The sequence below is a fragment of the Agelaius phoeniceus genome, chromosome 2 (assembly GCF_051311805.1).
Source record: "Agelaius phoeniceus isolate bAgePho1 chromosome 2, bAgePho1.hap1, whole genome shotgun sequence".
NCBI classification, from domain to species: Eukaryota; Metazoa; Chordata; class Aves; order Passeriformes; family Icteridae; genus Agelaius; species Agelaius phoeniceus.
The window spans coordinates 101842548-101868966 of record NC_135266.1 but is presented as its reverse complement, the minus strand read 5'-3'; the positions used below and the strand labels follow the sequence as shown (position 1 = coordinate 101868966).

The following is a 26419-nucleotide window of genomic DNA, read 5'->3' as shown; positions in this document are numbered from 1 at the left end:
TGGCTGTGGAAGGCCAAATATAGCATCAGAAACCAAATAACTCTTCATTAATTCTATTAATTAAAAAGCACAAAGACATTCCTAATTACAAAAGAAGGGTTTCTATTTGTATTGATAAAGCGTTTTAAATTTAAAATATGTCTCTATTATAATAAAGATGAGCCACAGTACCATTTGGTTAAAAAGCTCAGCAGTGAACTAGCATAATAATATGAGATAACATGACAAGATAAAAGCAGGATGTTCAGGGTTCAACATATGATGCAGTGTCATATACATTTTCTGTATAATCCAGGCTTAAGGAAGTCATCATTAAAGTCTGGCAAAACATGCATAGAAATACATGGCAAACAAAGAACCAGATCCCAAAATAATCAAGTTTTGAGCTAATACATCGTAAGACCCATAAGATGATGTCATTTATATATTTAAGTTCAGAAAACACATACATTTTCCTCTGCATTCTCCTCTGCATCATTAATTCACCACTGTTTTGCTACTGTATGGAAATGAAAATGTTAAACTGCCCAGTACTCTCCCTGCTTCTACTGAGACACTGCACACCCCAGTATCAGTTAAATGTGACCTGCAGAGGTGGCTGCACACCACCAGCAGCATCCCCGCTGTCCCCATCCAGCAGCAGCATTGGGCAGTAGATAGCAGCAGCAGCAGATATCAAATCTTCCTCCAAAAGGGATGTAAAAACCAGAAAAAGATCCAGACAATGTGAAAGGACCAGAAAAAAACCCTGAAGACAGTATTCCAGCAGAAATGGCTAAACCCAAGAGAAGGGCAGCCAGCACAGACCACTGAAGCCAGGGGCAGTGGTGGCAGGAAAGTGAATGAGGGCAAGAGATGTGGAGCTCTAATTCTGAGGCAGAACACTTCTCCTTGTTGTCATGGGAGAGGCAGGAAAATGCTTTTCCTCCCTCTACCCATCTCACCAGGGTGAGCTGCTGGACCCCCTGCTCAGGGTCTGGGCAGTCATGGTTCCTTGGTCCCTGCTAGAGGCACTGTCACACAGGGGTGGAAGCACACTTGCTCCTGGCAGCTCCTACCTCGGTGAAGGGGGTGTCAAGTCCCTCCCTGCTACACCACCAGGCCAATGCATCCCCAATTCTGCCAGCTGTTCATTGTTGTTACCTAAGTCTTTTGAAAAGACAGGCACTGAAGAGACTGGGGGAAAGAAAGAGAAGTAAATTCACATGTCCCTTAAACCCCAGTGTATCCATAGAGCTGATAAAACCCAACCCAATTAAAACAAAGCATGAATTAGATTAGTTTTGCAGGGTGAAACTGTTCTGTGCAGGACAAAAAAGCACATCCCACTTCTGTGCAGGAGCAACAAAGTAAATGTGATTTAAGAGAATGATAATGGATTTCCTTTGACAACAGGCAAGGTACAGACCTACGGTCACATCTCTATCAAGGCACTTAGTTCATTATTTTCTGTTTGCTTCTGCTAACCCAACAGTACCACAGATATTCTATTTTGCTGTTGTCATTACCTCAACAGTTGCAGTAATTGTTACAGTAATTAATCACAGAGTTGGGTAAAGGTAATGGCATTCTCTGGAACATGTAAAGTTATTCCAGATTGGAAACCAGCCATTCATGCTTAGCAGTAATTGTGAAACCAATACTTAAAGAGCTTGGACTGCAAACCTCAAAAAGGAAAAAGCATCAAATTATTACTGCAGAACAGGACATAAAACCTGCCTATTTTATTTGGAGAGGCAGTCTTTGCACAGATTTGCAAGCCTCAGTAATTTAAACTTTTTTTCTGGTTTTTTTTTGTTTGTTTTGTTCACACTGGTCAACCAACTGAGTATTTAGTTCAGGTTTCAGAAGAGCTTGAGTGATGTTTTTAACACCCACTGGGCCACCACTTACACTGTGTTCAAGCCAGCAGGAAAGATACAGCTGCTATTGCTCTCCCTGCCTCAGGTTAAGCACCAGCACTGGGAACTCTGTACCAGGAAAGTGTGAAAGTACCAGCACTTACATGCTGCAGCCTCAAGTGATCTAGAATTCCCCTCCTGATTTTCTATTTTTCACTTATGCCATATCTTTTAATTGCATCCAAGAATGTGGAAAAGTAAATGACATGGTGGACTTCACCTTGGGCTGACCCTAAAAACTTCAAACTTGCTTCGAAACTGGAAGTTTGGGCAGACCATAGCCAGAACCTCAGAAGGGAGCCCAAAAGAGCTTGAGCCTATCAAGTTCTATCACTCTGTGGCTCTGAAAAATACTCTGGCTGACAAAAAAGAGATAGGTCAAAAGCCTCCAACCTGTGTACAACACAGAAAGTATTCAAGAGATCAAACAATTCTCAACTTCCAAACTGAAAATGGGAAGCAGAAGTGACTGCAGAGATTTTAATTCAAAAAACTGCTGCTGTTCTGGTTTGTTGGTCAAGACTTGTGTCAGCATGTATTTCATTAAGCACACTTGTAGTCTGCTATACAAGGGTGAAGAAAAGTTCCTTCTGCTGTATTCTTGTGATTCTTGTGTTCAGTTGTGGGGTCATTTTTTCTAAGAGAGTTTTGAAGTATACAGAGCCAGGAACTGGACCTGATCACACATCCATGGATCTGAGCTGCATTCAGCACAGTCTGCTCCAAGGTGTGAGCAAGTGGCCTGCAGAAGGAACAGGAGTCAATCCCAATCTGTCTCGGATGGTTCCTCTGGCTCCTGTCAGAAGGCCCAAAGCAGGCAGCTGCTCCTCCTCATCAGGAGGGCTTGCTGTGGCATCCCAACAGATCAGGCTCCATTCCCCATCAATCTATACATTATTAATCTTATCTGGAGCAGACAGTGCTGACGCCCAGCTTCCTCAGTGTCTGGAGGAATACCAGCTGTCTCCAGTTCAGCACAAGGAAATTGAATCTCTGCATGTATCAAGAAGAAATAGTTCTTAAGGATTCAGAGTCTTTCTCCTCTCTTCTTCCCTGTGCACTACCAAAGTAACTGCCTGGGATTCATATGCCACTCCATGGCTCTGCATGTCCAGGAGCAACACACTCCTTTCTTCATCCTCTGCTTACAAAAAGACTGTGCCACTTTCTCTCACGCAAGGACCTGGCCCCATCCATTGGAGGTCCATCCATTGCCCATCCACTGGAGGTTTTTTTGGATGGGTTACACAACCATCTGTGTCTTTATCAGACCAACAGAAGGAGATGCCCAGATTTTGCAGCCAGTGGAAGACAGGGCAGCACACCTCTCAGAGCACAGGAATGGACACTAAAGAAAACTACTGTACTCAAAAACTCCTTAAAATGTACCTCTAAGAAGTCCTTCATGTTCTTTGTTCTAAGGTTCAACAATTTCTATGGTTCTTTTCATCAGCTTTGGAGCATTACAGACAAGAGATACCACACACTTGCTAATGTTGTAAATAAAACAGTTCATTGCTACTGAAAGACAACCAAATTGAGAAACAACATCTAACCTTGAACTTAAGAGCAGGTTTATAAGGGGTAGCAGATAAGATTCATATTCATCAGCCCTTCTTAGAACTGACCTTAAAGAACCTGATAGCAAATTACACAAACAAGGGGAAGAAATGGATTTTTACTGACTTACAGAGCTTTTGAAGTCTCTAACCATCTTAGAGATGTTCTCATGGTTGTGTGGCACAGACTGGTGCATTACAAAAACATGGATTGCTTAACTCCTTAAATGCTAGATTAACTCCCTAAAATCCAAAGAGCACTAACTACTGTAGCTAATTTTGCATCAGAAACTTGTTTCTTTGACCAGCTTTGCATTTCAGGCTGCAGTCCAGCAGTAAGTTGGTTTATGAACAGTCACATTAAGAGACACATATCTTGCATATCTTAACATCTCAAGGAACTCAGGGGTCTCTACTGTGTCAACACTACATGTGAAGAAGCACTATTTTAAAATAAAAACATTTCACTCTGAGGTAAAAAGTTATTTCCAAACAGTTTTTGATCCCCTAAATCAAGTTACTGAGACTTTGCTAGCAAGTGGGAGAGTTTTCTACAAATCAAAAGGTTACAATCAAGTGATGAAAGCAACCAGAAATGGTTCACCAGCAGACATTTTTAATGTAGAAAGTGATACACCATGTTCAGGTCTAATAAAAGCACATCAGATGTTGTTATGAAAAAGACACTAATCTGACCCACTGTTTCCCACAGGCTTACAGCACTAATAAATCCATGTTTGTGTCATTAATCTGTAGAACTAATGACCAGTAAGAGTGCAGTAAGAGGTGATTAAAGCAATAGAAATGGTCCATTATACAGATGGTACTGCCATTGTGTGTGTGGTAAAGGAGTATTAAATTCAAAAATTGTGCTCATTTTATGCAGTTGGGCTTTCCAGTGAAAGCTGGATCTGGATCATGTTAGTGTAATAACATGTTCTCAAGTGCTATTTTATTTTTAAATTTAAATTTAAATTTTTAAATTTTAAAATTATTATAATTATAATTAAACACTCTGGCTGAATAGTATTACCCTCACCCACATACATCATCAAAACAAGATGTCAAATTTACTTTTCCTACAGCTTGATTTTGGCAAAGGAAGTAATTTGTACTCTCAGGTACTATTTAGAAAGCAAGATCAGCAGATTGAGCCATTTACCTCCCCAAATATTGCACTTTTTACATTGCCATACTTGCCACGTAACTTCAGCCATGGCAAAGAAAAATCTGTCATAAATCTGTGTTTGACAGGGCTCTTTATGCCTCTTGGAGCAGGCTGATTAAGTTTTGTATGCCCTGGTATGAAGTACTTGAAAAAAATAAAGATTTCCAAGTAGAAAATTGAAACATGTTATACATCCATACTCAAATAAATTTACATACTCACATAAATTTACCTGGCAAACATGCATGAAGGTGCTTTGACTGTTTATCATTGCAACAAAGGAAGACAGGATAAGCACTTATATCTCAAAAAATTAGCTTTAGCCTGTGGGCTTCCCCACACTCATATCTGGGGTTGACCCTTACAGTCACCTATGTATTTCTACTACGATACTTTCACTAAGCCTTCATCACAAGGCAATGACAATTAGTTCCCATTAACTGATTTCCAATTAACCAGAGGTCTTAAGAATCTGATGTCTCACATTCTAATGTAGAGTTGGAGCCAAGATCTGCCTGTTTATACTGGACAAAGCAATTTAAATATACACTAGTAAGAGAGTTAGATTTTAATCATGTAAGACACAGTATTTGTCCAAGCAAAAAGCACAAGGGGAATACACTAAAAACCAAAAGAAAATAAACCCCCAAAATGTGGCTGTTGAAAGAAAATTATGGTTGCATCTCATGTTAGAAATGTTGATATATGAGTTCAGAGTTGCTGCCAAGGTTATGGTCATTGTGAATACATACTGGTTGTTCAGCTTCCATCCACCAGATTTAAAGAATAAAACAACACATAGGTTTGCATAGATCTGATACTTCACGTAAAACTAAACAAGTTGTTTGCTTTTTTTGTTGTCTTGTTTTGTTAAAACCAACTACCATTCTGCATCTGTTCAGAAAAAGTCACATTTTTCAGGAGTCTTTTAATCAACCGTAGCAATTTATAAACCCATTTCAAAAATAAATATTTAGAGGTCATGTAAGCAATGAACTCAGAGAATGGCTGAGATCCAAGCATTGTGTAGACTGAATGACACGATCCTCCAGACATTTTTCTGCCCATGTGGTGCCATCAAAGAATTCTGGGGGGGTTTTTTAGTTTTTTTTTAACATCATGACAAAAATTAGGAAGGAAATAGAGAGATATATGAGAACTGTGAAGTGAGACAGGAATAATGCAAGAGGGGTCATATCCCATCACTCAAACATGGGCCAGCAGAAGGGAAGGAATGAGATAAGAAAAATCAGAGCAGCAATGGCAGCCAGGTCTTTTCTTGGAAAGAGCTTAAGAACAAAATTAAAATCAAACAATCATCGCACTTCTCTTCAGACCTCAGCTACTCTCTGTACTCTCCTCTTCTCACCAGTTTAGACATGACTTTTACCAGGAAACCATCTTCAATTGCCCATTTGGACTGTGAGGTGCTTGAGGAAAGCACTGAGGACTTGGCTGTCATACCAACATTAAATGTGGTTGGCAAAATACTCTGCTCCACTAATTACCACTCTTCAGTCAAAAAGCTTCCTGGGGGTGACCAAGGAAAAGGGGAAGGAGAAACAACACCTCACTGTAGATAAATTATTTGCCATTTCAGACTACTGGAAAACTCTAGAAAAGTGCTGCCTCTCCTTCAGTTTAAATACGAGCACAAGAGACTGAGGCACCTTGATTTTGACAGCCACACAAAAGAGTTTTCTCTGGACTGGCCACCAACCATGCCAGGTCTCTGTAGCAATTTGCAGCAATATCCTTCATTGGATTATGCTGCTAAATTAGCTGCAGATGCTTCTGTAGTCAATCTTTCCTCAGCTGCGTGCTTCAGAAAAAATGAACTGGAAAAGTCTGCTTCATCGGCTCGGTATCAGCCACAAAAAACTGCATGAAACCATGAAGTCAAGCTCAAACACCCCTGGAGAATTCTGGAGCATCACTGTCACATCTCAATTTTACAATTTCACCCACTCAGCTGAAAGGATGTTTAAAACCAACATTTCTGGGGACAAAGAAAATCCCATTTCATTCTTCTTTCATTACTGTAGTGTGGCTGAAACCTTCTATTCTCAGAAAAGCCAAAAATAAATAAAAGCTGGTATATGCAGGGAAGTTTTAGCCTCAGAAGTGGAATTTCTCACAAGAACTGCTGAGCAGCTGAAGACATAGGAAAGAACACTATTATTTCTCTCAGATAAAGCAATTGCTACCATTGCTACCATCTCCCTTTAAGGTTCATTTGCACAAAGGGAGGTGAGCCTATCAGTAATAAATTATCACACACCCATAAATCTCTCCTTCTGTAACTGCTGTACACCAGAGGATCATCATGAAAGCAGATCCATACCCAAGGTGAAGGCCTTCCTGTAAACTAGAGCTCCATTTCTGACCCTGAGATGCTGTTTCTTAACAGCATGACACGAGCCATTGTGCTGACAGCCAGGCTGTTTCTGAGAAACACCATTGCACTTCCATGTCTGACTCTTCTCCTACTTTCTCAGGTTTACCTCCATATCTGAAAAGCTTGTTTGGTGCTCCAACTCATCCTATACCATGAGCTAAAACCCTAAATGTTAAACCCTTAGCTCCTTATTTTGGGTTTAAGGCTGAGATTGAGAATCTAATAAAACCCAAAGTTTTATTAGGTACTCAAACTATGTCCTGAAACTACAAAATACAGTCCTTTTCCCAGCACCTTCTGTATATATACTGGAAAAAAAGATACAAAGCGTATCAGAAGAAAAAGCCAACTTCTCTACAAGTGGAGTGAGATTTCAGAGGGCAGCCACAGTCTCCAGTGAAAATAGATATGCCAGAGCAAGGGAAGATGATTTTCCCCAAGTCACATGCCAAGTTAAATCACAACACCAAGAACAGTATGCAGATCTCACTGATGTGGTAAAACATCTGCAAGTCCATGTGTGGCTTTTCTGCTTATTTATGTGTCTCTACATCTCACTATTTTTCACATGCTGAATACTCAAGACTGAATTATGCCTCTCCTACACTTGGGAAGTGTTACATGGAACTGCTTGTTATTTTCACAGAGTGAATTACCACCAGAGTGGGAAACATACCTTGGAATAGCCTTTGTTCATCTAAAATCCTGTGTCTTTATGCTTGCTGTTACCATATTTCTCTTAGGGTTACTAGAAATAGTACCATATTTCTCTCATTTCTGAAAACTCTTTGTGGTTAAATAGGACAAATCCTCCCTGTCTCTTACTACTTGTAAGGTTGTTTCTCCAAGTGCCCACTGTGCTGAGCTTGGGTTACAAGTTAGATCACAAAAGAAAAAGCCACCAAGTATCCCCTGTAGTGTTGGTGGCACATAAAGAGGGAAGCCAAACAGGCAGGGAAAGAGAAGATGCTGTATTCCTCCTCCTCTATTCCCCCCTGCTTTGTATGTGTAATATTCCCATTTTTCAGGACACTCTTGGTGACTCCTTGTCCCATGTAGAGCCCACAGTGTGGTTCCCACTGCGCATCCCCTTTTCTCTGCTTCTTAGGGAGTCAAGATTTATACATGACAACCACAATATGTCTGTGTGTATGTCTATGTCTGTGTGTTGATCCCAGAGTTTCTGTCTTGGCCCGCAGCCACTGAGCCAAGGTTTGTCAAAAAGCTGGGGAAAGCAAATTCCTGTAAGTTCTTACAAGTTTTGTGCAAACAGGCAGGAAGGCATTTCTATAATTATCTTTGTGAAAGGCAAGGCTGGCATGTGCAATCCCAGAGAGAGGGGAGCATCCCAGCAAATTCCTCAGCCATGGGAAAAGTATCCACTGAGACACACAGTCAACCACTGGACACAAATTTATAGGCAAGTAGGCATGTTCAACCCCAGTGCTCAGAAAACTACTCATCTGGCTAGGCACTGCAAAACACAGTCATTTGAATGATTTATTCCATTCTTTCTTCTGAATCTTTCCCAGCATTGGATCAGGAGGGAGCAAACTGGTGGGTGACACACATTTACTAGCACAGCAAGGGTCTTTATAAATGCAGATTTTGTATTTTCCAAATTAAATAGAAAAAAAGCCAATGACAGGGTGTGGTAAGGGATCCTGTTTGTTTCTAAGCCTCTTTTCAAACACTTTGCAGGCATGTACATTCAAATACAGAACAGCATCCAGTCTGAAATAAGCACCAGGGTAGAGCCAATGCATGGATCTTGGGGTCGGTATTTCAGAGCACAGATGTCTATTATGAATGTTTTCATCACACATCCCTGGTTAGCACTGGCTGTGACTGCTTAAATAAGAGGCAAAAGGGTCCATCATCACCCTTACTCAAGCCATGCCCCTTTAGTTGCCCATAGACAGTTCAGCTGCACAAACCAGCCTGGCAATGGTCCTTTACTCAGGCTGTTTACTGCTCACCCTGCTGGTGATGATCCAGGGCAGTCACAGAGCAAAAGCAAGCCACTCACCTGGGAGATCTGCAGGCGACTGCAGGAAGCAGGCTGTGAAAATCCAGCCAGCAAAAACCACGGCAGGAAAACAGTGCTTGTACAAACCTTATCAAGCCACATAATACTTCCCTGCCAGTGTAATAATGAAGGGGAAACTATTTCCCACCACAGTTTACTATGTGAGGATGTAGCCTCAGTACAAAAGGAGGTGTGAATTTCCAGGCTAAAAGAGTTGTGCCAGACCAGACTCTTAAGGAGTTCAGAGACCCGGGCAGGCACATATCACACACTGCCCACAGCAGCAGCAGCAGGGCTAACAGCACAGAATGGAGACTCAGACATGGGACTGCACTGCCCAGAGGGTCTCACCAGTGAGTGAGGACTGAGCCTAGACACATCTTCTCCTGAACTTTTATTGCCCCAGAAACTAAACACAGGGTGGCAGGAGAGCTGTGGACATCCTACAGCTCTGTCCACCTACCCCAATTGCATCAAATCTTGCTACCCAATACCACCATCTTCTCTCCACCCCACAGATAGCTTCCTTTCTTCCCCCCATGAAACTTTGAATGTTATTTTTCACAAGTTGAAATTACCAACAGTGATAGAATTCTTACACCTCTGTTTTAAAAATTATTTTTATAAAGCTTTATGATTGCACTAAATATATCTCTATCTACTCCAACCCTCCCCACTCCATCCCTATCTATAGATCCTTTAATGGGATTTATTCAATTTATTTTCTAGTTTCCCAGGTGATGACACGACAGACCTTCAACCTTTCAACCTGGTCTTGTGCAATCAGTAAAGGAGAGGTCAGTGAATTGGCAATAACAAAGTATTTGAGAGCCAGCAACAGGGAGGGGGAATTCAGATATTCAACAATAATGTGCTAGCACAATTGCATCCTTCCCTCTATGAAGACTCCAGCGTAAATAAAAGCTTCAGGAGCAGATTATTCATAATTTCCTAGATTGTTTTGATGTGGTTACTTAAGAACAGTTTGATTTGCTTGCCTTCATCTGTGGCTGGGATCTGCAACAGAGACAAAGATCTGGCACCTGAGGTCTAGAGAAGGGACCAAAATACAACAGGTCCTACACATCTGTGAAACTTGTAACTGGCAATCAGGCAAGGATCTGAGTTTAATCTTTTGTCCCTGTTTTTCTGTTGATTTCACATTCCCCAAGTCAACAGCCACTTCTCCTTTCAGGAATTCGGGATGAACGTGCATTTCTTGCCAGTTCTCACAGATGAGCTGAGTTGGTCAGAGCATGGTGCTAAGAACAGCAGGCTGTGGGTTCAATTCCCATATGGTCCATTCCCATTAGAATTGGACTCAATGCTCCTTGTGGGTCCCTTCCAACTCAGAGTATTCTGTGATGCAGGAATTCAGGCATGTCTGCCCCCATCAACAGGGGCACAGTGCCTCTTCCACAGCATGCAAGGGGAAAACCATTTCAGCAAGATTGCTCTGCCAGGGCTGGGTCATACTGTCAGTGAACATGGGCTACAGGAAACCCCTGAGCAAGTCAGATCCCTGATGTGAGAAAAAGTGGGTCAGAAAGACATGCATGGGAGGCAAGGGAATGGGAGAACACTTCTCCCCAGTAATATGAGATTTTGAAAAGGCTGATGTTTGACATTAGAGAAATGCAAGGCTGAAACATCTTTTTCTAAAAAACCCTCCATGCATGGACTCCTGCATAGCAACATGAAACTCCTGAGTAGGAAGTTCAACAAAACACAAACTTTCTTAGCACAGGAGAGCCTTGTTAGCTCACCAGTATGTGGGAATCTATATGAAAGAAAAAAGCAGCCAAGTACTTTTAAAGCATCAATTTAAATCCAGAACAGCTCTCCCTCCTCAGTAAGGCTTCAGTGTAGTTGCTCCTGTTAGTGAGGGACTGGAAGTGGTGATATTTCAGGCCTATTCTTCAGCAGTGCTCTAAAACCCCTGGCTCTGAAGCCAGCCTTCCACTCAGGCACCTTGCTCTGTTTGCACACAAACCCAAGTGGAGTAACCTGAGCAGACATTAGCAACTCAACACTCACCATAGTTTCATGCTGTGGTCTGACCAAGTGGCACAGGCTCTTAACCACAGCATGCTGTGCATGCTAATCCCTCCTTGATACTTCATGTCAGCTCCCACTGTGAATCAGCACAGAGAGCAATGGATTTTGGCTTAACAAGTGGACTCAGTTGCACTTGCACTTTTTGGACAGAGAGAGAGTATCATTCCTACCTACATTACACAATGATCCTGACTGCAGTCCATTAACATCCTCCAAATGGTGCCCTGGCAGAGCTAATGTGAAGCTAGGGGTGTCCCAGCTGAGACTGCCTGAACAGCTCAGCCATTCCCTTCAGGGGAAAACACTGAAGGAGCTGATGTCATTTACACTTTACCTGACTGTGTGGAGCAAACTCGTTGGCAGCCAACCACAACACAACAGCGACACTTTAAAAGAAGTGCTCAGGACATGCTTTTCATTACCACAGTCAATCCAAACACAGCATTGTTATCCCCTTGTGCAAGACTTAAAAAAGCCAAAGCAATAGCTACATGTGGATGATGAAAACATTCCATTGGGAACTGGAATATGCTGAATACTACACAAGAACATGAAGTTGGATATTTTCTGTATCCAGACGTGGTTTTTCATGACATATTAGACTTCCTAATTTTTACACTTCTTCTTTGAAGTTCAGACCCAGAGTGAAGTGAGCAGTAAGGCACAGAAAGTTGCACAGCCAATACGGCACAGGTAACAACAATTCCTTTGACTTTGCCCATCCAGAAAGGCCAGATACTCCGGGAGGTACCAACAGCATTTACAGCTGCCTGATTGGAGGAAGCTGTGGATACAAATCTGTTCCAAGCAAGGCTACTTCTCACTCATCTAGACTGGAAGCAGGTCTTTCAAACACTCAGTGAAGAGCAAAGCCTTTGAAGGCATGACAGTTCTTAAAGGATGTGCCAAGAAACGAAGAGCTCTGCTGTAATGGAAGGAATCACTTATCTGCAGACAAGATACTGTGCAGGATCACTTCTAAAACAAAGTCAGTTACTTCCTTCCAATTGCTATCTGAAATCTGCCAACAGCCATAAGAAGAGTATTCAAGAGAAAAAGTAGGGGAGCACAAAAATGGGGATTAGCTGAAAATAGACTTTTTTTTATTACCATTAGTATTTTTAATTGCAAATAGAATCAGACTACATTCTCCTAGCGATAATGTAATTTAAGAAGTTATTCAGCATTGTGTTGAATCAATATTCTGTAAAATGTTAACTTCCATGCCAAGTTCTTCCCCCTATCCCATCCCTAATATACTTGTTCCAAAAAACCCACTGTATTTAATCCCAAAGTTTATAAAGCAGATAAAAAAAGCTATTGCAGTCAACTCTAGAGAATTACGTGCCCGGTTTTCTCTTGAAATCTCTATGGAAACTCCTGCTGGTATAATATTTAAGACTCTAGTCCCTAAGGCAACGTTTTCCATATGACCTCAGGCCTAAAGCTACCTATGTTGCGTCAAAACTGCTCAGACATGTTGATGCTGGCATCAGCTCAAGTTCTTTTAAAATACAGTTAAGATGTGCAATAAATAGAGAACAATGAAGTCACCACATGAGAAAAAATTTCAAAAGTTACCGATCAGAAAACCAGATCTTGCACAGAAACATGAGCAATCATTTCAAAGAGTGGCTGAGTGCCCTCTTCCCTCAGAGCTTGCTCAGCCATTACACTCTTCAAAGTACTGCATGTCACCCTTCAGCTCTGTCAATATGCTATAGATCAAGGGTGGAGATACAGGTTAATATATATCCCAAGAGATGTGAATATATTTGAAATTCCATCTGATCCTCATCAAAGGAAAAAATTCTTCACCCTTACTTCAAAGTGCAAGAAGTTACCAAATGCCCCTGAGGATGATGGCTGCCCTCCTGAAATAAGGCCTTCCCCTCAACAGCACCACCACCAGCTCCAGGTGGACTATATGGGTTCTCCATGGGATCTTCACCTTTCAATAGTGGCTCAGAACCAAGAATGTTACTATTGAAGAACAAGGGCGGAAGGGCTGAATCCCAAGATAAGCAGCAGAGCTGACCTCATCTGCTGTTCCCTAGGGCATTCCACTTAGGATCGCATGAAGTTCCTGAAACAGCATATGAAAAACAGACATTGAGGTTTTACTATTCATAGGCAGGAAGTAAACAACATTTAGCAGGAATTAAAACCACTTATTCAGAGAAATTTAAAACACAAACCCCACATACAAATCATGCTGGGGTTAAAGCAGTACTTTGATCCAATGGGGTAGCACAGGAGGAACAGGCCACAAGAAAATCCACACCTGTAGTGCACACACACACATACACCTGTGAAGGTATGGAGAGAACTAGAGATGCAGGTATCCAATGTTCTTCAAAAACACAGCCACTACATTAGAGTAGTAAGAATTAGGTTGGTTCAGATCCATTCCCAGAGAAGTCAGTAGAAGACAAACAGCAACAAAACCCTCCAAAACAAACAACACATTGCAGTGAGCAGAAAATCAAGCTCCTGATGAGCACTTCTGAAAGTCCCTGTCCTACATGCATGCTCTGCTGAGAGAAACCTGTGTGAGCTGTCAAAACATTGCAGCTTTTGTCCAGTTTGAGATCAGTCCCATGCAGATGAGTCTCATCTGAGTTTCCTCCTTACTATGTGAAAGAAATCCACTCTATAAAGTATGCATTTAAATATTCTCTGATACTGAAGATTATCTTTCTAACGTGCTGCAGACATTCAGGGGAAACTAACTGGGAAATAAAAGGTTTGAGAAACATCAGCAACACAGAAAAAAACCAGAAGATACATATGATGGGCCCAGAATTTCACACCTATCACTGCAGCAAGCCATGTTCTTTTATTCAAATCCTTTCACTTTTTTCCTACTGTGATGACCTTGAAGACAAGTATCTCTAGGCCTTAACTCACAGGCACCTCAGATGCCTGAGCTGCAGCATTAGGACCCACAGGTGAAGGCAGCTGCCATTGTTCTCCATTCACATAGTCTGTTACAAGCTCATTTGGACTGCACTGCAAACAATACAAGCCCTCTATTAGTCCCTTGCCACCAAACTGGCCTTAAAATCAAGTTAAACTAGAACAACCATGTCAGGAGAACATCACAGAGCAACTATTCCAAGGAAAAGGCTTTTGCTTAGGTTAAACAGATTTACAGTGATCTCCCCTAAATATTTCTCTCCCATACTTCCCACCCCAGTACCCTGCAATTTGTTGCATGCAGTTGAGAACTACTGAATACTCGGTACTCTGAGATCAACATTTCTGTGTTTTCTTCCCTTAGAGGCAAATTAACAACTAAGGAAGAAATAATTTTAAAAGTACAATACTCAGTGCTTATATAATGTCAGCAACTCAAAGAGGTGCACATACTTTTTAATGTACTTATCAATTACAATTCTAGAAAACTGGACATGCCTCTACTCAGCCTTTCACAATAGACACCAACTTTTGGCCAAAAAATTTTGTTTTTTCCAGTACCAAAAGAATCATGCCTTTTAGGACCTTAGAAAGATGAAGAAAACCAGCCTTTGGTCAATTGCATCTAATGCAGCCAAAGTCTCACACTCTGCTAATAAAAAAACCATTCTCTTGATGTAGCCAAGCTGTACTACACTGATATCTGGGTATTATCCTGGTGCTGGAAACACCTAATTCATAAAAATCTGGAATTCTATTCAAAAGCTGATAGGACAAATGAATCTCAAGTGACAGGTACAGCACAGACAGAGCACAGAGAGCATCTTGGTTTTGAGTCCACACATTAAAAACCATAAACATTTACAGTGGGTTCTGCAAGAAAATAGATATATACTCCAGGGCATCCCAGGGCCAACTCACTGCTCTGGCCCCCTGGCTTTGTAATTCTACATATAACTGAAATAAACCCAGCTGAAAGGACCATTGTAAAAACTCAAGGTACTCAAAAGTTGCTCCATTTACATGTTCTCATGTCCTAAGAGACGGGAAGAGAACACAACAAAAATATTAAGAACTGGATTTTAGGAACTGTGATCTCACAGATGAGAACAGAACTATTTCAAATGAAGTCAATGAAATTATACCCACAGACATGAGATCACAACGTGGCACTCAAAAAATACCTTCAATCATAAAATCCCCAGATGCAATGCCTGTGGCCAACATTTATATTAGCCACACGTGCATTATCCTGAAAGAAGGTTTTAATTATTTTTATAGTGAGATAATGGTCCCTTGATGATCCTAAAGTCTAGTAGCATGTAGCAATTAAATTTCATTCTTGAGAAGACATTAGCAAACATCTGCTACTTTGAATCTATACAAAAATTAGCAATTTTTCCATTTCTTCACAATAATAGTGACTTTTCCACAATACCATAAAAGCTACTGACAAACTACATACAGAAATTTGAGGAGAAAGCAGGGGAAAGTCTTCTCTGGGGCCAAGTACAAACTGGAAGTTTTATACTTTGCCAGTTGCAAGAAAAATGGGAAAGAAAACACTTCATTCTGTAATAAAGTATCAGCTAACACACTTAGCAGAAGGAAACACATTCATCACCAGCCAGATCTGACTTTCATTCAGTGAACTAAAAATACATCTAGAGAGGTTTGCTAATATGGTTGACCTCAAAATTTGGAACTTCCTTCCTTCCAGATGCAAAATAGCTCAAAATTAGGCTTTTTCAGGTAAGGATCCAAGGGCCCCTCTACTGTCTATTCCCCACAGAAGTTAATCACCAAGCACTACTGAACACAGTCAGTGCCTGAAACTAAGGAAACACTGGTATCCCCACACGGATAGAATATTGAGCAATTAGCCTCTTCTGTGTTTTCTAGGATACACTTTACAGAGAATATGCCTTTTTTCCCTACCAAACAGTTTAGAGTTGCAGTTGTTTGACTTACCAAATTAAAAAAGATTAGCCAGCCTATTAGGACAAATTCCTGTGATGAGCTGATTTTACACAGCCTATGATGTACTGATCTTACACTGTCAGGGATCAAAAGTGCCAGCAGGATTCTCCATGCACAGGGACACTAAGGGATAGAACTCCAGCAGCTTTCCTTCTTGGGTGACCCTTAACATTAATCCAACATAATGTGCTTACAACATTCCCAAGTACCATGGATAATAATCTGCCAGATTAATCTCTGTTCTGTAGTTTTTCCTTCAAATAACTTACAGGTTTGGATTTTTTTATAACTTCAGGGTAGATAGTGAGTGGTTCAATACTCCCCTCAGTTTCTGGCTATGTTTGTACAGTCCAGTAAAAAGAACTGCTCTAAAGTGGGCACACATTTTTAAATTAAAAGGAAATTAACGGGATCCTACCCTTGATTGTCTAAAGAATTCCTTCAGCTGTTTTGATATATGTGGGGGTCTATACAAAACCATTTGGAAGCAACAGTTTCATCCCAAACCAGAAATGAGACTTATTTTACTGGCATGGTGGTGAGGAATGTGGAGTTACAAATCATGCAGTCATTAGGAATAGCAGACATCTCAAAGACAAAATCTAAATAAATGGACTAAGCTTTTCTATAGCCACTGGCAAAGAAAGTGAGTATAATTATGTAGGAACAAAGCAACAGTACAGCTATTGCTCAGTGCATAAGCCCTGAGCAACTCAGTTTTGTTATGCAATGTTTAATTCAGAGGAGTAAGACACCCTCAATCTGAAAACTTTAATCCAAACCAAATCAAAATCCTAGGGAAATGTAACAAGCAGTTTAAAACACATTCTAAATAAAAACACAGAAAAATTGATGTCTGTCTTAAAAGAGACAAGGATGTATAGTTCAATGGGTTTTGTTTAACTGTTAATTTTGAGGCCAAGACTCATTTGAATATTTATTTCATTCAAACTACAGATGAGGAAAAATATATTCACTCAGTCTATAACAACCTTGTGTATAGCAAATATTTACTTGTAACAGGGCTGCTTCACTCTACTTTTAACTTGCCCTTGAACTCCATCTTCTTAAGATGCCTTTGCAGTAAAAAAAGGTGGTGAAGTTTGCAGACTGACTTAACATTACATGGAAAGAGGAGCTCTCCACAGCCTGCTCACAGTAACACCCTCTGATCTCTTCTTGGCAACTGCTGTAGGGATCCCCCACCTCTGTAAGCCATGAAGAAACAAGAGGTGTGGGGAAAAAAGCCTACAGGTTAATGTGGTGGGTTTTTTCATCTTTCATTCAGAGGTGACAAAGAGACACAGCTCATTATGTCTAAGACAGCACACAGCTCTGACTTGCTTGTCACACAGAACAAATAAACTGCCTTCCTAAGGAAGTAGCACTAACCTAAATAAACTGTAGGCTGGAAACATCTTGCATCACAATGTCAGGACTTTTAGGTCACGCAGGCAGGCTACTGCATTCAGAGTCAGGTAGGCAAATGCCTCATTTATGTTTCTAAAACTCAAATTATGTGGTATTTCACAAACCTTTTTCTACTGAAACATCTTAGTTGGTTCATCCAGTTAAAAGGCTGCAGGATGAAACTGTGATATTGTGAAGGAAGCAAATTGCCATCCATTTTGTTAGGAAGGGTGATGAAGACATGGGAGGAACACCCACAAAAGCAGTAAAGGAATGTCTACCATATGTAATTGTACTGCTCTGCATTGCTGTGTAATGTAGTATAAAACTGGTTCTTGATTTTTCCTTAGTCTCATCCTGCATCTGGCAACTCTTCCCATTCTTTGTGAATGATCCTGATCATTCACAGCTCTCTCACACCTCAACCTTATTAGCTCAGCTAGCCTACTAGGGGTCTTTATGGTGCCTTTGACTTAAATAGGAATTTTTCTATTGGTGCAAAGAAGTTCTGACCAAAGTCTTCAAATAGTGCCAATACATGTGCTTATGGCTAAATACAACAATTGTGAAAAATGAGGCAATACAGCAGTTAGATCCATTACATGTTCTTGCAGTGACTAATAATTTCTTTTGTGTTTCAGAAGATTTTTAATAGTCAACTGAAGCATGGGAAAATATTTAATGTGATTTTCCAAAGCACTGTATTTCTGAAGCTCTGCCAGTCATGTAGTAGATTGAACACAGCATTACAAACTATTCTCACACATAACCACAGGGACTCTATGACACAGGTCATTTAAAGTCCTGTGAGATTCATTTACAATTCTAGGTAAAGCACATTTCTGAAAGTATTTCACTGGCAACTCTCTGAAGTTGTGTTTCAAAAAAAGCGAGTGCAAATCTCACAGCCTCTAGCCCCGGCAATTCACATCCTATAAAATATTCAGAATTTTTATCTTTTGCAGAATAGCTGTAATCCCATGCTCTTGCAAGACAATTTTTATATTTTTTTTCCTTAAACAATAAAAGTAACAAGAGCTGTTAGCAGGTTGGAAGAGGGTCAACAAAACTAGTGTCATAGGCTTCTTATTTCCTTTCTTTCAAGCTCCATGGGGAGCCTAATGATCAAAACTTAGCAAAGTGCGTAAGTATGTTGTGTAACAGGATTGCTATATCTCTTGGCTTCTAACTAAAAAACTATAAACCAAAATTCCTATTATGGATATTTCTTGATGGTTGGTGGTCTGTTACGCATTCCCAATACAGATAGTAATTTTCATCCTCTTGCCATTAAGATTTCCGATTAATAAGCATTGCTGCAATACTTCCATGAAATGACTGTAATTTGGGAATTTTTCTTTTGAAAAGAATGTAACAGAATAATTAATGTGTCTATCAATTCCATTCTCTTGGTTAATGCCAAAAGTGGAAGGGACGAATTATAACCACTTGCTTGCTTTGGCTATCACATTGACAAAATGTTATAGAATCAGGGAATAATTTACGTTGGAAACAGCCTTTGTGTTGGACTCACTTGGAGCATTTCCACAATGGCAGCAGCTCCATCTGCTTCTGCCCACAGAGACCTGTCTGAATGGACAGCACAGACTCACAACAAACATCTGAAATAAAGCTGGGTCTTCCTAGAAGCATCTGAACTAACACTTCACTGCTGATCTACAAGAAAAGGGAAAGCAGACAAATTTAAAGCATATTTTGTACTTATGCTCAAGCAATTCCTGGCTGAAGCTTAAAAAGCTGGTTTTGATCAATGAAGTTCTCTGTTTCTCTGTGCTATGTTAAGGAATGCCTTGCCTTTCTTTGATGAGATGGCCTGAGACTTGCCCCAGCAGAGCCAATCTTTCCAAAGCTTTCCTTATTAAAATGCTTTCTCTGTTTGGAGGGGTTTTCTGTACAGTAACCCACTGCTGTGGATTATAACCAGTGAGCAGCAGGTTTTGAGCTTCACCAATGTGACTAAGAAAGGAATCCAGCCTGAGCGCCATAAACACCATAAGCCAAATCTTAGCCACATGGAATTTAATGGCAAACTTCCTACTGATTTTGTGGAACTCAAAACTCACTTTCTAGCCACAGACACTTATCTATTAAAAAACACAGAAGGAATCTGACATTAGACTTCCTCAATATATGTACTAATGTAAAGCTTTTTGCTACATTTTCACAAGCACCTAATATTGAAACTTTTCTTCCAAAATTAAGATTTCCTTTGGTATTTCTTACATAGTATTCTATCTTCCCACTCTCTTGGTATTTTACAGGCAGATCTTAGCATCATAAAACAACACACCACATATAAATATACACCATATCAGATATAGCAGACTTCTCTCAAAGAAAGAGAATTCAGAAATTCTGTGGTCAGTTGAGCAGTTTTTCCTCTAAATAGCTACATCAGTCTCCCAGTAAATGTAAAGTAGCATTTTAGATCTTCATGTGTTACTGGAACATTATTTCTTAACTCCACAGAGAAAATCCGAGTACTTAATAAACTTTAAAAAAAAACCAACAAACCAGATCCAAATGCCCCTGAAATCAAAATGACCAAAACAAGAAACTCTATCAGGAAATTAAATAAGTTCCTAAATTTCTGCACATGGCTGGACTTGCCTCAACAGGCCTTATATGCAACTGCAAAATATAAATGAAAGTTAGTTAGATAATCTTGTAAGCATAACTGTATATTTTATTGCCTATTTTGAATAGTTATTTGTTTCCAAAATATGCTAATATTTGATTTAGCTGTTTCATTTAGATGTTTCTTTTTCCAGAAGAAAACAGAATTCCTTGATTTTGATTATTGGCCCTGAAAACTGGGATAGTTTGTGTCTGTTTTGTGTCTGTTTTGATAAGCTGTGTCTGTTTTGTGGAGAGACAACATCAACTGTACACTACAAACAAACCAACTGACTGCTACTGGGTTTATAATTTCTCATATTTTAACAAACTGAAGGCAAAACACTTTAGGTGGAATATTAAAAAAGCAAAAGTCAACTTGCCCCAATCAGATGTACTGCATTATTTAATTTTGGTACTAGTCAGTGGTAGAAGTGTTTCAAGTAAATTTTTAATTATGCAAGCAAACTGGGAAAAGATGACCAGAAAAGACTAAAACATAAATCAAGCTAACCGTGTATAAAATTAAGATAAAGCACACACATGCCATATTACCATTTGAAAACACCCAAGTGGACAGATTCCTGTCAGAAGCAGTGCAGGTTTGAAAGAGCAGTGGGCACTGTCATTAGATGAATCCTTACTTTGCACTTGCACCTTCCACAACCCTTTGATGCACCAGAAGGTGTTGGGAGCAGCTGTGGTTTTGCTAATCCAAAACTCACACAATCATCAGAGTTAAATGAGAGCAGACTCACATGACAAGGAGTTAACCCTTTAAATAAGATGTTGTAGGGCTCCTCCTCAAGGAGTTTCTTGATTGCTATAAAAACAATGTTCTAAAACCAGCTTCCATTGCTAGAATAAAAACAAATGCTGCTTCAGTTACCAAATGTAATAGTTTCAGTATCAATGTAAAAATAGGCTTCAAAAGAACACTTTTCCAGAGGTCATGGCTCACAGATTCCAGGCAATCCATCATCAAAACCTTTCAAAAGTAGGAACCAAATTTAACTTCAGCACCTGATAGGACAGTATTAGACAGGCTGGCACTAAAGGATTCTTACACAGGAGCCTACACAAAGCCCTCAAAAACACGTGTTATCATAAAACATACTTTGGCATCTCATGCGACCTCAGCAAGCAAGCATGGGTGAGTTCACCTCATATGGCACTAAAATCAATGCTGCACATTTACTGCTTCCTTCTCCTAAAGTAATGATGAAAGCCATTCTTCTTCCATATTACCTCCTCCAATGAGCTCTTCAGGCTGTTGTGTTCTGCTAAAGACATAAAACTTCATAAAACTTGGCCATTTATTTGCACTGAAATATAGAAACTGATCCATCTTCTGCAGCTGCTAGCTTGTTCAAACCCCAATTTAAATTGTATCTGCCTCATCAGATTTCCCCTTTGGTGATACCCGAGTAATTAGTTTTATTTTCTCCACACAAGCCTGTTTTTAACATCTTTTTCCTAATTGAACTGCCACAAGTTTTTCAAATAGAGGAAAAGTCAAGCTAGAAACTGGTTTTGGGGCAAGGGAACTGCTTTCAATTTTAACTTTTAAAAATGCATGATATATATGGTATACAGGGTCATCCAAACGAGCAAGACTTTAAAATTCAGAGGAAAGTAACTGTGATTAACAGATGGTTTTACAAGAGCAGTGGTGAATAAAACCTAGCCACTAGGCAAATTCTAACAAGCCAAATTGACCAATGTAAAGGAAAGAGGTGATGGCACCCAGCTGCAAAATAAGCACCACTTTTAAAAAGTTTTTTTTTAAAACAATATTTGGAATTTATTGTCAGATTTTATTTGCATATTTTCCACTGAATTTTATGATAATGTCCATCAAGAGATGAAAGTTGTCATGTTGTGTTAATGTTCCTCTTATCCAAGTATTCTGGACACTGATCATTATGAGGAATGATGTCCAAAACTCTAAGTCACAGGGGCATGAAAAGGTTCTTAAAGGCCATTCTGTCACAGGAGATTGAAAAGGCTTCAAGGAAGCACAAATTGGATGTCACTGCTTCTCAATGCTCAAAAAAGTCAGTTTGGCCATATAATTTCCTTCACTGCCTATCCATACCACTAGCTCAAGCTCCTCCTGCTCCATACAAAGTCTAAAAACACAGATGGTTACCAGTCTCTAAAAAATTTCAGTTTGCATGTTCCTCATCTACTTGATTTTAGGTGGCTCTCAGTAGGAGAATAAGTGGAATAGGTCTGATCTGACAGTGCTGTCAGAAGAACTGAGGCTGCACAGCCCCATGCTCCCAGGTGCAACCAGCAGCAAGGCTGAAAATGCGTTCTCAGTAGAGAACACACAGCCCCTTCTCAGCTGAACAGGAAGGGGTCTCCTAGTCAGAATATGTCTGTTTTATATGCATACACGTGTTCTCATTATGCATGTGTGTGTGTGTATTTGTACACACATATTTATTTATTATATGTCCACACACATAAGCAACACAGATTCCTTCAGCTGCTGGGCTCCCAGAGTCTGCCCAGTACCCACTTCTGGATCCCAGAGCTCCCAGCTGCTGGCACCTGGACAAACAAGCCCACTCCAGCTGCTGGCACAGACTGTTACACATATATCCAGATATCTCCAAAAAGTGCTCACTGACTCATCTTGATGGGTTTCAGAAATGGACTCTGAGACTGAGGCTCTCCTCAGACAGTCCTTGAAAGGACTCTAGATCTGGTGTCCCTTCCTTTGTATCTTCAGTTAGTTTTCTGCCTGTCATTGTGTCCCTGTGCTCCTCTGGGCCTGCTGAGGTGGGACTTTGGTGGGCTGATGGCTCCAGTGGTGGGCTGGCAGGAGTCCAGGGCAGGGTACGAGCTGGGATCCTCTGTCTGCCTTTGTGCTCACAAAATGTAGCAGATTGTCCCAACCCAGAGTGACCTGGCAATTGAAATGCCTTGCCCCACCTCCAGATTTCTTTTCCTTTTCAATTAATTTATTTTTTCTGTAATTGGTGAACATCTGCTCTTCCTGCTGAGCATTTGGTATAATTTAGAGGAAAAATGAAAGGCATCTGTATTGGAAGCACAAACAGAGGCACTTCATTTCAGATAAAACAATCCTCACAGAGAGCATGAAAATAAATTCCAAACAAGTGCAAAGGTGAATTTTCCAAATGCCAGTCCCCCTCGCTTTAGGAGACACATTGAGCATTTGTGTGTGATTTTTAAAAACGTTCATTTTACTATCAGGCAAAGAACTCCACAAACCTCATTCAACATTCACCCTAACTGTGGGTACCTTCAGGCTGGCCCCACCCAGAGCTCCCAAGCTGGCTTTGCCACACAGGATGCTTTCAGCTGGTCCAGCACATCCCCTTGGGAGGAGAGGAGGAGTGGTGGCCAGCACAGCAGACAGGCTGCCCTGGCCCACGCAGGCAGAGCTGGCCTGGCTGACCACGCTCCTGCCAAGAGGTATTTTAGCTTTCTGACCAAGCACTGCAGGCAGCACTGCACTTGTGGGGAGTTGCTAAGTATTTCAACCAATTCTTTCCAAGCATGGGGAAAATTACTGCTGCTTATGTAATCTGTCTTTTGCCAAATGGGAATCTGGGAGCTCAGCTGAGCTGACGTTAGCATTTAAATTAAGGAGCCAAAACATTTTTCACTCTGATGCTCTTTTGGTTTCCACCATTGACTACAGATTCTGCTAAAAAGTTACATCACAATCCTAAATGTCAGCTACAGCATTAGGATCAAGCAAGGTGTTTTGTCTGAGGTACAGTTTGGAAGGCAAATTTTGGGAATACAGGGACATCAAGTCATACACAGCAAAAGCAGCAGCATTGAACTGTGTAAGCCCCACAGGGCCCAGGCACTGTGGGGCACTTGGTTATCCCATGTGACAGTGGCTCTCAGAAAGACACAGCCCCAAGTGTATTCAGACAACCTTCTCACCTTGTTTCTTAAATTGGAAACTTATTTAACCTCTTAATTGCCAGCATATAATTGCATTGATTTACACTCACAGTCTGTTTGTTACATATCCCTTGAAGAAGCTGAGTTCATAGTTTTTATACCACTTAATATAAATATGTGTCATGGAAAGAAGATGTATATGCCAAGAAAAGAAAACAGAGACAATTTAGAAGGATCTCTCTCAACCAAAACATATTGATTAATTGAATCACAATACTAATTAATTGAAAGGCTGTTTCATAATTTTTCAGGAAATAGCAGCAATGAGTATCAATTTCAAAATAATTAGCATAAAATAAATACAGAAAACCAACTGGAGGAAGTCTATTATGGAAGTCTTTTACAGCAGTAATAAACCTCAAATCCTGGAAAACCTTAAATGGTTCAAGACCACATGTTCTTATCAGGTAAAAAGCTGGCTTATAAACTGCATATGAATTAAGAACAAAACAAAGGTACTCTTCAGATTACATCTATGATGAGAAATAGCTCATCCAAAAAGAGGATGCCAACCCACCTCCTGCTCCTGTAACTTGAGTTTGGCTCAATTCTTACTCTCAGTCAAGTTTCTGCTAGCTTGAATGAGAGTTGATCATATCGATGCTCAGAGAACCAATGTCTCAAGTTTAGAAACTTAACTCTTATATATGTACCCAGGAAAAACAGTTTCTTCTGTTCATCTCATGGAACCTTAAAAGAAAACAAGCCATGAGGGCATTCTGGTACAAACAGGTGTGACAGAAATCACGAGCTCCCTCTTCTGTAAATACCTTTGGTTGGCAAAGCATTTCTTTGCCCTTTTATCTACTAAGGGATGACATCAGCAAGGTTAAGGAAACAGCTGAAAGCAGTAATACTGTTTTTAACTGTTTTTAATTCAAAAGCCCCTAAACACGTTCCAACAAGAAGCAAATTCAACTAAACAGACAGGTGGGTGTTTTGTGTATCCCTCTTCCCTAATTAAATTTTAGATGCCCTGTGGAAAGGATATACAAGTGGTGCCACCCCCAAACCAGCCTCTGACTGTGTCGCTGCTGTAACTGAAAGGGTTGAATTTTTGTTATTCTCAAACCCAGCATCCTGTGACAGCAGAAAGTGCTTTTCAATTTTGTTACATGCACTTCTAATAAACTTGATGAACCAAGTTTACCTACCACTCTCTCATGACTCAGCATCAGCCAAGTTTGTTTTGGTAGCTATGGGCTTGTTCCCTTTCACTATTTCCTCCAAAACTGATCCGTATTTTCAGCTATTTTAAAAAACAAACAAAAAAAACCTAAAGAAAACCCCCACAAAAGCAAACAAATAAACCAAAAAGGCAAGGCCAAAGAGATGCAAAGACAAACCAGGTTTGCTTTACTTGATCTAGCTAACCACAACACAGCAACATGAAAATTCTGTCTTTCTTCAATACTATACTCCATCTGAATGCCACGTGTAGGGGTATGAGTAGGGGAGCCTTGTGACACTTGCAGGCCCCTCAGTGCAGTTTTCTGTGTGATAAACAGCCCCATGGCAGTCAGTAAAGCTGATTCTCAGTGAGCCAACGACAGGTGTCATCAAAGTAACAGGAACCCGCAGCAGGGAAAAACCGCGGCTCAACGCCAGGGTCAGTGCCTCAGGCTTGACTCGTTTCTGGTTGTGGCAACACACTTCAGATTGTCACAGTTACTTTGAAAACCCTACAGACTCTCCTAAAATTATATCTGTAATAGCAATAAGTAAAAGCTGGAGTACAGTGAGATGACAATCTCACTAAAAAAAGAGAAAACACGAGGAAAACAAAGGAGAGATGGTTGATCTTGGCTAGGGCTGCCACTGCAAAGTGGCTTTGCTGCACTTTATTTTAAGTAAAGCTGCATTTTTAAACACTGACAGAGCTCAGTAAAATTTAGTAGCTATAACTTACAGTTAATCTTGGTTAGATTCTCCATCACCTGAAGTCCTTAAATCAATTTTGGGTACCTCCCCAGAAGATAAGCTGTAGCTCAGCCAAGTTTATTGAGCTGTATAAAAAACTACTAGATTAGGCTCTCTGGTTTGTGTTTATGTAAGATTGCAACCATGACATAATGTCTCTAACCTTAAGTATCCACTGGGCAATAGAATCCAAAATTCAAGGGCTGTATATGGGATCTGTTGACTCTAGTGCACCAAAGGTGGGCATGTAAAACATCACATGACAAACAAGAAAAAAACAGTGCAGTAACTCCAACACTGGCAACTTTGGCGAAGTATGGAAAATTACTGCACACACTATTATGCTGCAAATACAGTGCTGAAAATAAAATTCACATCTTATAACAAGACAAACAACTACAGAACATATCTGTCTTACCAGTGCCATGGCAACTGGTAAAATAAAACACACACACTGACCTGAAATACTAGCAACTTCTTCCCGTT

At 40.4% G+C, this 26419-nt stretch overlaps 2 protein-coding genes across 4 annotated transcripts in view; one reads left to right on the top strand and one right to left on the bottom strand.

The window, feature by feature from the left end:
* CMSS1 (cms1 ribosomal small subunit homolog) overlaps positions 1–26419 on the bottom strand; it is a 226547-nt gene that overhangs the window by 41219 nt on the left and 158909 nt on the right. The window contains exon 1 of one of the 3 annotated variants that reach the window (XM_077174441.1): positions 25923–25962. The exons of the other annotated variants lie outside the window; for them this stretch is intronic. Coding sequence (XP_077030556.1) covers positions 25923–25947 — 25 coding nt within the window. The 5' untranslated portion in view covers positions 25948–25962. Of the gene's footprint in view, positions 1–25922; positions 25963–26419 lie in introns of those variants that run through there. 3 annotated transcript variants of the gene reach the window in all.
* Positions 1–26419, top strand: part of FILIP1L (filamin A interacting protein 1 like) — a 191591-nt gene that overhangs the window by 8087 nt on the left and 157085 nt on the right. The gene's annotated exons all lie outside the window — the stretch shown is intronic.